The 15,852-nt window shown below is 43.5% G+C and overlaps 1 protein-coding gene across 1 annotated transcript; it reads left to right on the forward strand.

The window, feature by feature from the left end:
- The first annotated feature begins 22 nt into the window (after positions 1–22).
- LOC137490935 (uncharacterized) lies at positions 23–15,793 on the forward strand. Its single transcript, XM_087249182.2, has 3 exons — positions 23–52; positions 633–762; positions 13,385–15,793. The coding sequence occupies exons 2-3, from the start codon at positions 678–680 to the stop codon at positions 14,350–14,352; spliced, it is 1,053 nt and encodes a 350-aa protein (XP_087105308.1). The 5' UTR covers positions 23–52; positions 633–677; the 3' UTR covers positions 14,353–15,793.
- The last annotated feature ends 59 nt before the right edge of the window (positions 15,794–15,852 follow it).

Genomic DNA, 15,852 nt, shown 5'->3' on the forward strand with positions numbered 1-15,852 from the left:
TGTGACGTCATAAACCTGCGCCGCTCTCGCGCTGTGATTCAACTGGAGAAAGGTTTGTTTTAAAGCGTTTACACTTATATAAAGTGATTGATTAAAGTTTCAGTTTTTCATTCAGTGCTAAATTATGTACCTGTTGTTGACAATATTATTTTAACCCTTTATACAACGTAGTACTATTTAACAGTTATGAGGTCTATTGTTTGAATAAAAATAGGATAAAGTTTTTGTCCCCAAGAGGAAATTTGTCTTGTGCAAAAAAAAGTGCTACACATTGCTGTAAGCAGACAATAAAATAAATAAAACAAACAAAAATTAAGAACATACTCAAATAAAGTTTGAAAAAAGTTACAGAGATCTAACAGTGTGTAATAAGTGTTTTAATGAAATTATAATTTATTAAATAGCTTAATGTCATTCCATTCTAAGTATACATCACTATAAGCTATGGAGTACTAGTTTTAATCAGGTCATTTGTGGCTTTTGTTTCTGGCTCTGACTTTCCTGATTTCTGTTTGTTAGTTACTCTCATATAAAGAAACTGTTGAAGCAAGTGTTAAAGAGAAGTTATTTTGTTTCTGTTCATTGTTTTATTTATTTTAAACAGAACTTTTTTATTGTTTGTCCAAACGCAGAGAAAAACTCCTGCTGAAGCGACTGATCTCCACACTGTTATAAAGATGGCGTTTATTAAAGAGGAGAGTGAAGATGTGAAGATTGAAGAAACATTCACAGTCAAACATGAAGATCTGCAAGAACAAACAGGTTAATTTTCATTCTCAAACACCAACTCACTCATTTGATCGTCATTCAGATATATTTTAATAATAGGAATACTAAATTAAATCCATCTTGCAGCCCTGAGTGTGCTGCCTAGTTCTCCTAAATGCACATAAGCACTCATTGAAAGACAGGAATGAGTTTCATTTGTTACTTGTTCTCATGTCTTTTGTCATTCTTTTAAGTATTATTAGTCTCCCATTTTCATGATCGTGGGCCAAAAATATTGTTATCGTGATGATAATACGATTAATCTTATAATCTATATACCCTTTCATTATGTTCTTGGCTGTTTTTGACCCATTGACTTCTATTATAACCACATTTTTTAACCGTTGAGCCATGACACCAAATAATCATGCATTCTACATTGTTGCTGTTTTCCCTGTTGGGAAGAGGTCAAATGTGTAATTTTTACTGTTGATCATCAGTTGGCTGCATTAACCCTTTAGATGGGCCTGTTCAAAAAAGTTTCTGTCATTTATATGGAGTTCAGTGGAGTAAAACAGCAGATTATAGTGTGTGTGCATAAATACAATTTGTAGGGGGACCAACAGTTTTAACCCAAAAATGACCAGTCTATCAGATGAAGAAGAGCAGGAGTCAGAGATTCAATTAAAAGAAAATTTTACTGTAGATAGTTTGCTGTTTCTTCAGCAGAGGCCAGTTTCAACACTCAACAAGTTTGTAGAGCGCTCTACATACAATCTCAGAACGACAACAATTAGATGTCTAGAATTCTCTCTTTTCTCTCTATGCAAACTGTTTTAAGAAATGTGTTAGTAAAGTGCACTGAAACTTCACAAAAACAAAACACACAGGGAATATTTGAACCTATCAGTGTACAATATACTGATGCCCTGTTTTTCTAGGCTTTATTGGTGATAATGGTCAGAAACGTTGAACCATTATTGCCTTTTTGGCATAAGCAGAGGAGAGAAACTAGCCAGACAGTAATCTGTGAATTGTGGAGCGGGCTAAATCTAAAGAAACATGTATTTTTTAGTAAGTGTACTTTTTTTTTTTTTTTGCTTTTATTCTTGCCATAATAAAAATATGTATTTGTAGGGCAGCCCATGCTCTGCTGTCATTAATATTTAAGAAATTATAATGGGTAAAACTGTCCGAGATATGAACAAAAGCAAGTGATGCACCAAAGTTTGATTAAAAAAAAATCTTGAATCGTCATAAAAATCCTTATAATCATTAAAATAATTTATAAAAACAAAAAAATCTATTTAGTTTAAAAACATTGAACTTTATTAATGAAATGACGTAATTTCGGAAACATTCTACTTCGCTGTTTATCCGTCTGACTTTACAGTGGGTTTCTTTTGACCACCCCCTGTTGATTTAAAGAATATCACAACGGCGTATGTGGGGAGTAAAGCCTCGTCCTTTTTGCGTGGTGCGCGCACAGTCAGCGGTGGTGCACGATTCGGCACCAGAAAAAAATGCAAATGATTTCAGGCCAGCAGATTCGTCAGATTTGAAAACGGGGAAAATAATGATTACAATAGTACGGGGAGAAAACAAAACAAGAGAAACAAAATGAGAATTTGGGCAAAGAAAACAAAAACTTTTGCTTCTTACCCACGGAGTGGAGGGGTCAAGGGAAATGAGTGGGGAATGGCGAATGTGGATGTGAAGGTTGAGGTTGAGGGCATTGGTGAACCCAGCCGGTCAGTTGGCAGCTGACTCCATGCCAGCGAGATCAGGGTTTCTGCAGATAACTTAATGTCAAATTTAAGACTTTTTAAGACCTTTTTAAATCCATTAAGTATTAAATTTAAGACCTATATCACAATATCAAAAACGCGTGAGAGAAAATGTAAAATCACAAAATTAGGGGTTAAATAAATGTATTTAAATTGAACAGTACTAAAGACAGGTTAAAAGTATTATTGAACTACAGAAAAAACAAACATCTTAATGCTGATTTATACTTTCACCTGGCACCGCATCGCACACCTCACGCAACAGATGAGGCTTTTATACTTGACACGTTCACCATTGAGATATTCTTTTTAAATGACAGGGGGGCGGTCAAAATAAACAGACAGTAAAATCAGACGAATAAAAAGAGAATCATTAATATCATTGAAGATGTTTTGGGGGGCCTCTTTTTTTGTTTTAACAAACTTATCCTTCAGGTTTTTTCAAACTTTAACAAAAACCTTCCACCTTTCCCACGGCTGTTGCAATTACAAGAATTATTGGTCATGTGGTTCTCCCTATGATCACACATGGACGGATCATAAAGATGTTAGTGCAGACGTACCTGTTTCAGACAAAATCTCTTCAAACTGTTTTATATTCAACCCAATGCAAATGCCGCGTGAACTGTTCACCCGAGTCTCAAAAAATTTCATTAGCTCCGCTATGCTGTTATTTCACTGACAAATGTCGTGAGCGCAGTATTACAAGTCAAGAGCACATTCATGTTATATGAGCGAGCAAATCTCATTTCTCGTGTACTGATTTCCTCTGTTTGTGGACAAAAGTGCATGCGAGCTCTCAAATATGCACTGCTCATGCACAAATTTTCTTTAGCGCTCTGAGTACACGGTTCCCTCTTCCTTTCGTGCTTTTTTGATATGATTTATATTAGTCCACTATTTCTCACCAATAACCAAAATACTAAAATAGGCTTGCATATTACATTATTAATCTAATACAACATCACATTTTTGGCTGTATGTTATATGATAAGATATTTCCAGTTTCAAACACACAGAGAATAGTTTTATTTTAAAAACATTTATTAAAAACCCAAAAGGTGCACCATACTAATGCAAGCAGAAATGTAACTGTAATAGAAAATAGGGAAACACTTGATAAGGTATTATAGCCTAATGTACTATTCATACTTCAAATAAATGTCACTATTAATCCCATTTTATCATAGCAACTAAAATAAAGTGAACTAGTGTCTGCTGTACAGTATTTTGTAAAGTACAGTAAAATACTTAAATTAATCTGTTGTGGTAATAGCATAGTTGCTATGGTAACACAAGTGTAATATAAACAAATTACCCAGTGTTTTAGTTATTTTTTTTTACAATATTGGGTATATTATACTACAATTCACCACACTTTACTGTAGTAAAACTACACAGTTTTTCATTTTATCAGTTCACTATTCTTAATACTACAGTATGCTGAAGAATCTCTGGAGAGCAAAAGCACGAAAAGAGTCAGACGGAGAGCAGATAATTTGCATGTGAGCAGCCAGTGTTTTGAGATCTCCCGAGCAGTTTTGTGCACGAACAGAAGAAACAAGCGCGAGAGAAGAGATTTGCTCTCTCGTATTACAGCGCTCCCGAGTCCCGACTTATAAAACTGCTCTTACGGCATTTGTCAGTGAAATAACGGCATACTCTGCCAGCCGAAATCATGTTGCGCGTACTCAAATCGAACTTCCGCAAACACAGCGATGACGTCAAATTCGCTGCGCGCTAGGCTTGGGCGGTATTACGGTATAATGGGGATCTAAAAATAGCAACGGTGTCGGGTTTCAATACCGTTATACCGTCATAAAATATTAAATATCCTTTATTTAATGCCAACAAAAACGTATGTGTGATGTCATCACGGGACAGTGTGGAGGAGAGAGAGAGAGAGAGAGGGAGGGGGAGAGGTGAGGTGACGAGTCGCGCTATAAAGTGACCTGCAGTTTGGCAGTATTTCTGCATTAGAGCTAAAGATCTTTTCCCGAACCCGACGGGACCCGAAAAAATTCAAATCCCTGTATTAAAATCAATCCCTGCAAAGGTGAAACAAATAATGACGAAGAAGTTAAAAAAGCTAATTTTGAAGGCAGTCAAGCCAGTCACTAGCTCAGAAGGAACGGTAATTCTAGCCGCCAAGGTATTTCGGCAGTTGCTCATACAATGCATATTACGGTAGAGCAGCACAAACCGCAAGCTGACAGGTAAAAAGATGGGGTGACTCGCTTTATTGAAACTGCTGTCATGGAAAATGAAATGGATGTTCCTGACTGGTAGAAGATGAACAAACAATCTTACCCAAAACCTGCAAAATTAGCCAGATCAGAACTCTGCATCTCGGCCTGTAGCAGCAGGAAAGGGTGTTGGTGCTGTTGGGACGCACCATCGGTCCTGAGAGCAGGACTGCGCTTAAGCCAGTGGATTTAATAATGTTCTTCCACAAAAACACGTAGCCGAATCTTGGTGAGTAAAGGGTTTTTAAATTATAAATGAATATTAATGAAACCATATAATCATAATGTAGACAGTATATGTTGTGGTTTTCGTTTTTTCTCTTAATGAATCAAACTTAGACTGGGGGTTATGAATATCAGAAGAATATACTTTATTGGAATATCTTCCAAAAAAGCAGAGACGTCCGTAAGCAGACTAATCCTTAGTCTCACTCCAAGACAATCTGATGTCCCTCACATTTGCTATCCCCTTTATCCTGGCTTCCTCCCACCTTTGTGTTTTCACAGCTGTTTACTGGTTCCACAGGCCTCTTCCAGCTCCTACTTCTTTACGACCCCTATTTAAAGCCTCTTCTTCTTGGTGGCCCTCTTAATGTAAAGATCTAATGTATTCATAACTGTTTTTACACATACAGTTCACATTTGGTAATTATGACTAGTATCTATGTTTCAAACATCTAAACTGGACTCTTCTCTTCCATACAGTATGGGTCTTTTAAACATACATGACAGTTTCAACATATGTTGTATGCATTTCATGCTTTTCTGACACAGATGGTTCTCATTGTATCCCCAAGTTCTCTCTCCTGCTCTTTTATGACCGCTTTGCCTTAACCTGTCACCTGTTTTCAAAGACATATAATGGCAGATTCATAGGGCTCTCCACTCACCCAATTAAATGTCTTCATATAGCCTAGGTTTAGTAAGTAAAAATCTTCATCATATACAGGCTAATGTTGACATTATTCTTTTAATACTCAGCTTCACCGTCACCTTAATGCCAGATTGTGAAGAGAAATGGCGAAACAAATCTTGCAGAGCCTTTATCTTAATTTCTTATTGCCAAAATACCCGTCATCATTAAGAGTTTATTTTAATTTGATTTGTTAAGCAAGACTTCTTTTCATTGGTGTGTTAGCCGATTTAAAGGCGAAGTGCATGTACCTAGACCTATAGTGCTGAAATGTTACAATGTTACAGAGGACTTATTTTATTTCTTTGTTCCAACTTCCAAGTGGCCTATAGTCTACGTTTGTTACTAATAAATTATGTTAAAACATATAAATGACTCTTCTTGAAAAAAATACAAAAGAGCTGTGTGCATGAGCACATTTGTATAATGTCGGGCTGTGAACAGGTTCAGGCTTTAAAAAGCAGTCAATCAAAATGTACCTGTCGGTCTCGGGCCCCCTCGGGTATAATTTTTATGGCCCGATTACAGCTTTCTGCATTCCCGTTGCTATATTGCGGGAGCCGACTAGATTTCTTATGATGTGGGAGTACATTTTTGAATAAATCACGGGAGCGGCGTGTGTGTGTGTGTAAGAGAGAGAGAGCGAGAGAGATCGGTGCTGTACGTCACTTGGCTCTCTCTCTCTTTCTCTGTGTGTGTGTCTGTGTGCGAATGAGAGGAGTGTCCCGCGTAGAAAAATACAAACAAGACTAAGGTCGTATGTAAGGTATTCAGTTTCTGAATGGTTTAGGCTCAAGCCAACAGTTTAGCTACGCTGTCTGAGTGTTACGGTAATACCGGATACCAAGGTAAAATAAGGAGGCGGTTTGACAGTGTCAAAATTTGGATACCGCCCAAGCCTACCGCGCACACTGAGTTTATTAACAGAAAGCTGATTGGCTATTGCAAGTTGACCTTTTTGTAGTTGTAATAACGCAAATTACAATTGGACTAGTGAAATAAAGAACTACAACATCCCAAAAACCTATTTTTACATGTAGCGTTACATGGATATCACAAAAATAAGACCTGTGCAAAAATAGTTAAGACCCAGAACAGCGAATTTAAGACTTTTTAAGGCCTTAAATTTCAATTTTTAAATTTTAGACTTTTTAAGACCCCGTGGGAACCCTGGAGATAAATCGGTAATTTGATTTTGTTCAGGACCCACTGCACTGAAGTCTTTAGTGACACACTAATTTACAGATGTCACGAGCACTTGAGTAACAAGACAGCGGTCTTTGCTCTGTTGCTTCAATACGTACTTTCACTTACATACGTACTTAAAAACATACTCAAATACATACTTCCGCTTTTTGCTTCTCACAGCCAGTCGTTAAGTTTACACTGCTCATCTCGACCCGATTTCTCTACTCGCAACAGTTCAGTCAACTTCTCTTTCTTCTACACACCACATAATGCTGCCTTCTTCAACTCTCCTCCTCCTCCTCCTCCTCCTTTATTCTCTCACCCATTTCCTTTTTGCCGTCTCATGGGTGTAGACCAATTAAACAATGTTGACTGTCGTCACAGAAAACACCAACAATCATAAATTCATGAATATATGCTGTCATGGCTTTGCAATCAAAAAATGTTCTTATAATAGAGGTCAATGGAGAAAAAACAGCCATGAATATAATGAAAATGGAGTAAATTTGCCCAGAGTGTATTGAGGTTTTGACATTGTTTAAGCATTTTTCCAGTGATGGGGAATTCATTGTGTCTTAATGAATTTATTACTCTCATTTAAATGCTTATTTGAGTGATTTCCATGTTGTTGTTGTTGTTATTATCTATTGTATTTTATTTGCACTCAAAAAAAATTATAAAAGAGCCCAATGGAGCATTTTTCCAGAATATGTCAAAATAAGATTTCCCCAAATATCAGAATCACCCCAGAATGGATGAAAATGACCCAACAGCAAACAAAGGGAAAGGTGCACATTCCAGCCTTTATGCAGATGCTGTACAGGTATGTCTCATATCTGCGAGGCAAATATTCAGCTGTTACCCCAAAACTTTTTTTCTAATACGTTTACCAGTCAGACACACAATGAACAAGTATTCCCTTTCTGCTTTACAAATTGTAGAAATCTTATCAATGTATTATCAATATAACCAAAATGACCTATATGAAAAACTCTGAAAACTGGACTAAAACTGTTTAAATTTACTATAACTTCTATGTTAAGCGGCTTTGACACAATTTACATTGTAAAAGCACTAGATAAATAAAGATGAATTGAATTGAATCTGCTTAAATGTGTACACGTTAATGGACCAAACAAAATATGATCTGATTTATTCTACATTTAATGTGCATCAGAAATACAGTGTGTGTAGCCAATGTTCCCCTCTGGGGGGAACTCCAGCACTATAAGTGGATTTGATGTTCTAAATCCACGTATGGGAGGATTCGGTTCAGAAGCCGCTCGTCTGAAAGAGTATTGAACGGGCCAATGAAAGCAATGAATTGGCAGCGCAAGCCTGCGCAGGTGTGCTGCATAGCCAATTAACTGAGCATATAAGCACACCTGGCGCCAGCAGATGCTATCCTTTTCGCTTCAGAGACTTTTCTGATCGAGTTCATGAGGGTTCCTCCTGCTGATCTACACTTCGAGCCACTTCGAGCGAACGAGTGTCTCCCGGTCCAGAGCGAGTCCACGCAGTGGCAGACGGTCGAGCTGGGTTTCTCCCTTGCCTGGCGTCCCTTTGGGTCCGGTCCTCCAAGAGCGGTGTGTATTGCTGCAAAGCATCCTAAAAGAGCAACACAGTCGTGCAGCACGTCCTTTTCAGGATGACGCTCCGACTGTGCGTTTCTGGTTGCGGGGGTTTCCTGGCTCCGGATGATAGGCACGATCACTGCATTACATGTTTGGGGGTCCAGCATGTTAATGTGGTGCTCGGGGGGGCAGTTCATGTCGTCACTGCGATGCCATGAACGTCACGCAGTTGAGATCGCGGTTAGCTTTCGTAAGAGAGTGAGCCACCCCTGTCGCCTCCTGCTCTGCAACGGGCGCTCGGGCAGATCTGAGGGCTCCAGCGAGAGACAACCCGCCGCCTAAGGGCTCGCGGACCTCTCGCTCCTCCAATCGCTCCATCCAAGCTTCGGGTACTGGGAGTGATCCGTCTAATCAGATTGTAGCTCTCACGCTCGCTGACACCGGAGATCAGATGTCCTCCGCGGCATCGGAGGGTGGGCTTTCATTGTCCGACGATGATCCGGACCCGCTCACCCTCTCTGGGCAAGCGAACGTCGTCAAAACAGATCCTGAAGCGGACATGTTGGCCGTGCTTACTCGGGCTGCTTCTGCCGTCGGGTTGGAGATGGTTCATCCCCCAGCCCCGCGGCTGGACCGACTAGATGGGTGTTATGTAGAGGACCAAAAGGCGAAGCCTTCGAAGCCTCTCGTCCCCTTCTTCCCGGAAGTGCACAGTAGGCTCACGCATTCCTTGAGGGCACCTTTCTCTGCCCGCACTGCGTCCGCCTCCGCCCTCACCACCCTGGATGGTGGAGCTGCCAGGGGGTATGAGGCGATCTCGCTGGTGGAGGTAAATCTGCCTCCCTGGGAGCTAGAGCTTACAAGGCTGAGGGCCAGGCAGCTTCCGCCTTGCACGCGATGGCCACCTACCAGTGCTACCAAGCGCAGGCGCTGGCTGAGCTGCACGAGGGTGGGTCTAACCCAGGCTTGTTACACGAGCTGCGCACGGCGACCGACTATGCTCTCCGGACCACTAAGTCCGCTGCGTGCGCACTGGGGAAGACGATGTCCACACTTGTGGTCCAGGAACGCCACCTCTGGCTAAGCCTGGCAGACATGCGCGAGGTTGACAAAGTTCGCTTTCTTGACTCGCCCATATCCCAGGCTGGCCTGTTCGGCGACACTGTCTGTGAATTCACCCAGGAGTTCAAGGCGGTGAAGGAGCAGTCGGATGCGATGGGCAATGTCATCTATCGGCGGGGCCTTAAGCCCGCTCCATCCCTGGCCGAGCCATCCACCTCCGCTGCTCCTCGCCGGGGGTGAAGCGGGCGCGTCGAGCACGCCGAAAGCCGGTAGCCCCTCCTGCCCAGGGCACCGCTAAGTCCGGTAAACGGACCGCGAAGGGTCTCGCAGGGTCTGCATGCTCCGCCAGCGCCCCCTCTCAGGAGTCAGGGTGCGGAGCCAGAGCAAATCGCTCTCCTCCAGCTCTTCTGCGGGACCCTCGCGCTCCCCGGATCAGCACACCCGCTCCGCGCTGCCCCTCCGCGGGTACGTCAACGATTGTCGTGATGACGTCATTAGCGAGGGCTCTGCCTGCCTGGTTAGCGTGGGCTCCCAGCCCCTCGCAGTGGCTCATACGCACGATCAGACTCGGCTACGAACTACAGTTCTCGAAACGGCCTCCCAGGTTCACGGGCGTGTATTTCACCAGGGTCAATCCCCTGTCCGCCCCTGTCTTGCGAGAGGAGATTGCTGCCCTCCTGGCGAAGGGTGCAATCGAGCCGGTACCTCCAGCTGAGATGGAGAGCGGGTTTTACAGCCCGTACTTCATCGTACCCAAAAAGAGCGGTGGGTCACGGCCAATCCAAGATCTGCGCGTTTTGAATCGCTGCCTTCACAAGCTGTCGTTCAAAATGCTTACGCAGAGGCGCATCCTCGGATGCGTTCGTCCTCAGGATTGGTTTGCAGCCATAGACCTGAAGGACACGTATTTTCATGTCTCCATTCTTCCACTCCACCGTCAGTTTCTGCGGTTTGCGTTCGAAGGTCGTGCATGGCAGTACAAGGTCCTCGCCTTCGGGCTCTCTCTGTCTCCTGCGGCTCGCGGGCATCCGCGTACTCAATTATCTCGACGACTGGCTGATTTTAGCCCACTCTCGGGAGCAATTGACTGCGCACAGAGACGACAGCAAGTTAGTTTTCCCACTGAAATATTTTCAGAGGCTCCTGGGGCATATGGCTTCCGCTGCAGCTGTCGGATTGCTCCATATGAGACCACTTCAGCACTGGCCTCAAGATCAAGTTCCAAGACGCGCATGGCATGCGGGCACACACCGAGTCTCTGTTACTGCGCTGTGTCGCCGCACCCTCAGCCCCTGGAACGACCCCTCATTCCTGCAGGCCGGTGTGCCTCTGGGATAGGCGTCCAGTCATGTTGTTGTCTCAACAGATGCTTCCAGCACACGCTGGGGAGCCGTGTGTCGCGGGCATGCAGCTGCGGGCCTGGGGGTAGGTACCCAGCTGCATTGGCATATCAATCGCCAAGAGCTGTTGGCAGTGTTCCTTGCTTTCCGCCGTTTTTCTCCGGTGCTGGAGCAGCAACACCTGCTGGTCAGGACGGACAGTACGGCGGCGCAGCGTATATCAACCGCATGGGGGGTATGCGCTCTCGCCGCATGTCTCAGCTCGTCCGCCGTCTGCTCCTCTGGAGTCACCCGCGGCTGAAGTCGCTGCGCGCCATTCACATCCCAGGTATGCTCAACCGTGCAGCCGATGTGCTCTCACGGCAGCAGATTCACTCTGGAGAATGGAGACTCCACCCCGAGTCTGTCCAGCTGATATGGGCGCGATTCGGGGAGGCCCAGATCGATCTGTTTGCTTCCCCCGAGAACGCTCATTGCCAGTTGTTTTATTCCCTGACCGATGGCTCTCTCGGCACGGATGCACTGGCCCACAGCTGGCCTCGGGGCATACGCAAGTATGCGTTTCCCCTAGTGAGCCTGATCGCGCAGTTAATGTGCAAGGTCAGGGAGGACGAGGAACAGGTTCTGTTAGTTGCGCCCCTCTGGCCCAACCGGACCTGGATATCAGAGTGGTTGGCGGCACCGTGGGAAAGCATAACCTCATCATTCAGTTCCTCAGAGGCGCTAGGCGAATTAATCCAACTCGCCCCCCTCTCACACCCTCTTGGGATCTCGCCCTCGTTCTCACGAGCCTGCGATTTGATCCCTTCGAGCCACTCCATACAGTATCTTTAAGATTTCTGTCCCTGAAGACAGCTCTGCTGGTCGCGTTGGCCTTCATTAAGAGGGTCGGGGACCTGGAGGCATTTTCGGTCAGTGACTCGTGCCTGGAATTCGGGCCGGATTTTTCTCACGTTATCCTTAGACCCCACCCGGGTTATGTGCCCAAAGTTCCTACCACTCCCTTTAGAGATCAGGTAGTAACCCTGCAAGCGCTGCCCCTGGAGGAGGCAGACCCAGCCCTGTCCTTACTTTGTCCAGTTCACGCCCTGCGCATTTATGTGGACCGTACTCAGAACTTTAGATCTTCTGAGCAGCTCTTTGTGTGTTATGGCGGACGGCAGTAGGGAAGTGCCGTGTCTAAACAACGTTTATCCCACTGGATTGTGGAGGCCATTTCATGTGCTTATTTGAGCAGAGGTCAGCCATTCCCCCCGGGAGTGCGTGCGCACTCCACTCGGAGCATTGCATCCTCTTGGGCGTGTGCGCACGGCGCTTCTTTAACAGACATTTGTAGAGATGCGGGCTGGGCGACACCCAACACATTTGCAAGGTTTTATAATCTGCGAGTGGAGCCGGTTTCCTCAAGGGTGTTAGGGACCTTTGGTGATTGAGGAAACAACTCGGTAGGTGTTGTAGCATGCTTGTGGTGCCTTTTTTCCCGAACACGGAGAGATGTGCACCCTCCTGTCTGTCAGTAAAGTTCCCCATTCGGTGAGCCCTGCAGATTCCTCCGAGGCCCCCAGCACTGTCTCAGCGGAGGAGTCACTTGCTGGCCCACTACGTTGTAGGTCTGCCCGCTGGTCAGTCCGTGTTTTGGGTATAGGTGCCTGCTATGACTGATCCCCGCTGGTGATCCCCATATGCTTTTCCACCACGGTTAAGTTCCCCCCCCCTGGGTGGACCCGTGCTTTCCCTATCTGCTAACCACCTTCTTATGCGCACTCCTCCTTCTCAGGGTTAGTCCATATCTAATTCCATTTGTTTCCCTATTGGGTGCGGATGGTCTCCACAGCGTCCTCCCTACTGGGATGGCATGCTTCCCAACGTACTGTTGTATATTCCTAGAATTATCTAGACGCTAGCAACTCCCAAAAAAATATACCTATTCCGTAAAGCTTCTTTTGAAGTGGGATAAGTTAGGGCCAAGGGCACGTTGGAGGACCGCGCCTCTCATGATCTGGGTGCGTCACGCTTGCCTGACTGCCCTCTCATGATGGGTGTTGGTAAGGTGCAGTCATTATGGCGCTTTCAATGGGCTCCCATACGTGGATTTAGAACATCAAATCCACTTAGTGCTGGAGTTTCCCCCGAAGGGGAACGTTCGAGGTTACTAAAGTAACCCTTCGTTCCCCAAGGAGGGGAACGGAAGCACTATACTCCGTCGCCATAATGACTGTCCCTTAGCTGTTAAAAGTCTCTTCAGCTTAAAAAGGATAGCGTCTGCTGGCGCCAGGTGTGCTTATATGCTCAGTAAATTGGCTATGCAGTACACCTGCGCAGGCTTGCGCTGCCAATTCATTGCTTTCATTGGCCTGTTCAATACTCTTTCAGACGAGCGGCTTCTGAACCGAATCCTCCCATACGTGGATTTAGAACATCAAATCCACTTATAGTGCTTCCGTTCCCCTCCTCGGGGAACGAAGGGTTACTTTAGTAACCTCGAACGTTTCCAGTGTCTTTTCACTTTTCAGCTTTTGATGAGAGTTTTAAGACTTAATGAAAACTAATGTTTTATTTATTTCAGACCTAATTGAAGAGAATGAGGGGAGTAAAGAGGAGAAACATCATGTCAAAATTGAGGAAAAAACTCATTTACAGACTGATGGTGTTTTAAAAAGGAGAAACAAGAATCGTTTCACCTGCACTCAGTGTGGAAAGAGTTTGGCAAGCAAATGCAAACTTATGATTCACATGATGATCCACACTGGAGAGAAACCATTCACATGCACTCAATGTGGGAAGAGTTTCAACCAATCATCAAACCTTAATCACCACATGATGATCCACACTGGAGCTAAACCATTCACATGCACTCAGTGTGGGAAGAGTTTCAACAGATCATCACACCTTAATTATCACATGAGGATCCACACTGGAGAGAAACCATTCACATGCACTCAGTGTGGGAAGAGTTTCAACCAATCATCAAACCTTAATCACCACATGAGGATCCACACTGGAGCTAAACCATTCACATGCACTCAGTGTGGGAAGAGTTTCAACAGATTATCACACCTTAATTATCACATGATGATCCACACTGGAGAGAAACCATTTACATGCACTCAGTGTGGGAAGACTTTTAACTGCTCATCGCACCTTAATCAACACATGAAGATCCACACTGGAGAGAAACCATTCACATGCACTCAGTGCGGGAAGAGTTTCATCCAGTCATCATCCCTTAATCAACACATGAGGGTCCACACTGGAGAGAAACCATTCACATGCACTCATTGTGGAAAAAGTTTTAACTGCTCATCACACCTTAATCAACACATAAAGATCCACACTGGAGAGAAACCATTCACATGCACTCAGTGCGGGAAGAGTTTCATCCAATCATCATCCTTTAATTATCACATGATGATCCACACTGGAGAGAAACCATTCACATGCACTCAGTGTGGGGAGAGTTTTAGCAAATCATCATTCTTTTATAAACACGTTGAAGGAACTCATGGGCATATTGCAGTGGTCAACACGAGTTGAATCTGAAATCTTGGGCATCTGCAAATTGTCTCAGTCATTGATCTGGCTTAAGGGCTTAAACCATCACGATAACAAAGCACCAATTGATTTTGGGTTATTCTGACCAATACTTTGGCCGCAAATGTTCCAGGTACCCTTCAGCAAAATTAGTAAATGATTTAAACTAAATAAAGGGGCTTTACAGGATTTTCAGCAGAAACCGCCTCACGAGACTTTTGAATGACTCCTCTACATGGTCATGTGCTTTGGGCACATCCTGTCAGATGCACAATTTTGTAGAGACAAAAAATCTCTAGAAACATTATGCATACAAATGAAAGACAATCTCTTAAAATGTTAGAACTAAGGCAGATGTATCTTTAAATAATAAACCATAATGTTCCTCATATGCTGTGGTTATTTCAACCAACCAGGTTAATCAATGTGTTGTTTTAACCCTTAAAGCAGAATAAATTGATCTGTATTTGTCTGAAATGTATGATATCTGGTCTTGAATGAAAGGTAGTGACATTTGCAATCTGTTGATGTAAGGCTGGGCGATTTTTCAAAATTTTTTTCCGATTAATTCGAATTTACGTTTTCAGACGATTTAATTTTGAATCAAATTGAGAAATTGCGATTTTAAAAATATATATATATATATTTAATACATTATAATGGCACCAATGCGCTTTGGTTCACTCTGTATGAAGCTGGAAGCACACCAGAAGCGCCTCTCGGTGACTCGCCGCACCACGATTCAGGACGCAGGTCATATTTCAGCCGCGCCACAGAGCGCCATCTGATTAGTTTCATGTTAAATATTATGCGAATGTGCGCGTCTGGGGTGTGATACTTTAAACTGTCATGTGTCGCGGTGCTTCTGGTGTCCGACCTGCTTGACTTTCTGTTAAAACGTGATGTCATGTAGGATTTTACTTGTTGCATTAGTCTGAGTCACGTCTGTGTGTATTGTCAAGACATATTACCTTATCAAGTCGATAAACTAGATCTCAACATGTTTGAAGGATGTAAAAGCCTGCCATGTGAAAAACTGCGCCGATCTTTTGGTTTGAACACAAGCAGAGGTGAGGGCCAGTAAAACATGCAAAAAATCCCTTTGTATTCCTGCAAGTGCAATATTTACACAAATATTTCTTATTTAAATCGTCAGCAACGCTATTTAACTCGTTAATTTGTTTAACATTTACTTACACCTTGACCGATTTTTGTATGACATGGCCATTAAAAATACAATGTTCCTTAACCAGATGGTTAAAGTTACTTTTAAAGAGAGTGTTACTTCAGTCATGTTGTTGTAATGTTTTGAGAAGACTAGTAACACAATAAAAAAAAAAAATCGAAATCGTGAATCGGTCAAACTTTATAAAAAAACCTAGATTTTTTTTTTTTGCCAAATCGCCCAGCCCTATGTTGGTGTAAATGAGAACTAGTAGTACAAACAGTATTTGTCTTGTAACATTTGATGTAAGATAGTTTCAATCTTGCAAGAGTTTTACC

This window comes from Danio rerio, chromosome 4 (assembly GCF_052040795.2).
Source record: "Danio rerio strain M-AB ecotype USA chromosome 4, GRCz13ab, whole genome shotgun sequence".
Classification (NCBI taxonomy): Eukaryota; Metazoa; Chordata; class Actinopteri; order Cypriniformes; family Danionidae; genus Danio; species Danio rerio.

Bases quoted from the DNA above. Each gene is read 5' to 3' on its own strand.
- LOC137490935 (XM_087249182.2), top strand. From the start codon at position 678: ATGGCGTTTATTAAAGAGGAGAGTGAAGATGTGAAGATTGAAGAAACA. The intron at 763-13,384 runs GTTAATTTTCAT...TATTTATTTCAG, and splicing joins AGATCTGCAAGAACAAACAG to ACCTAATTGAAGAGAATGAG.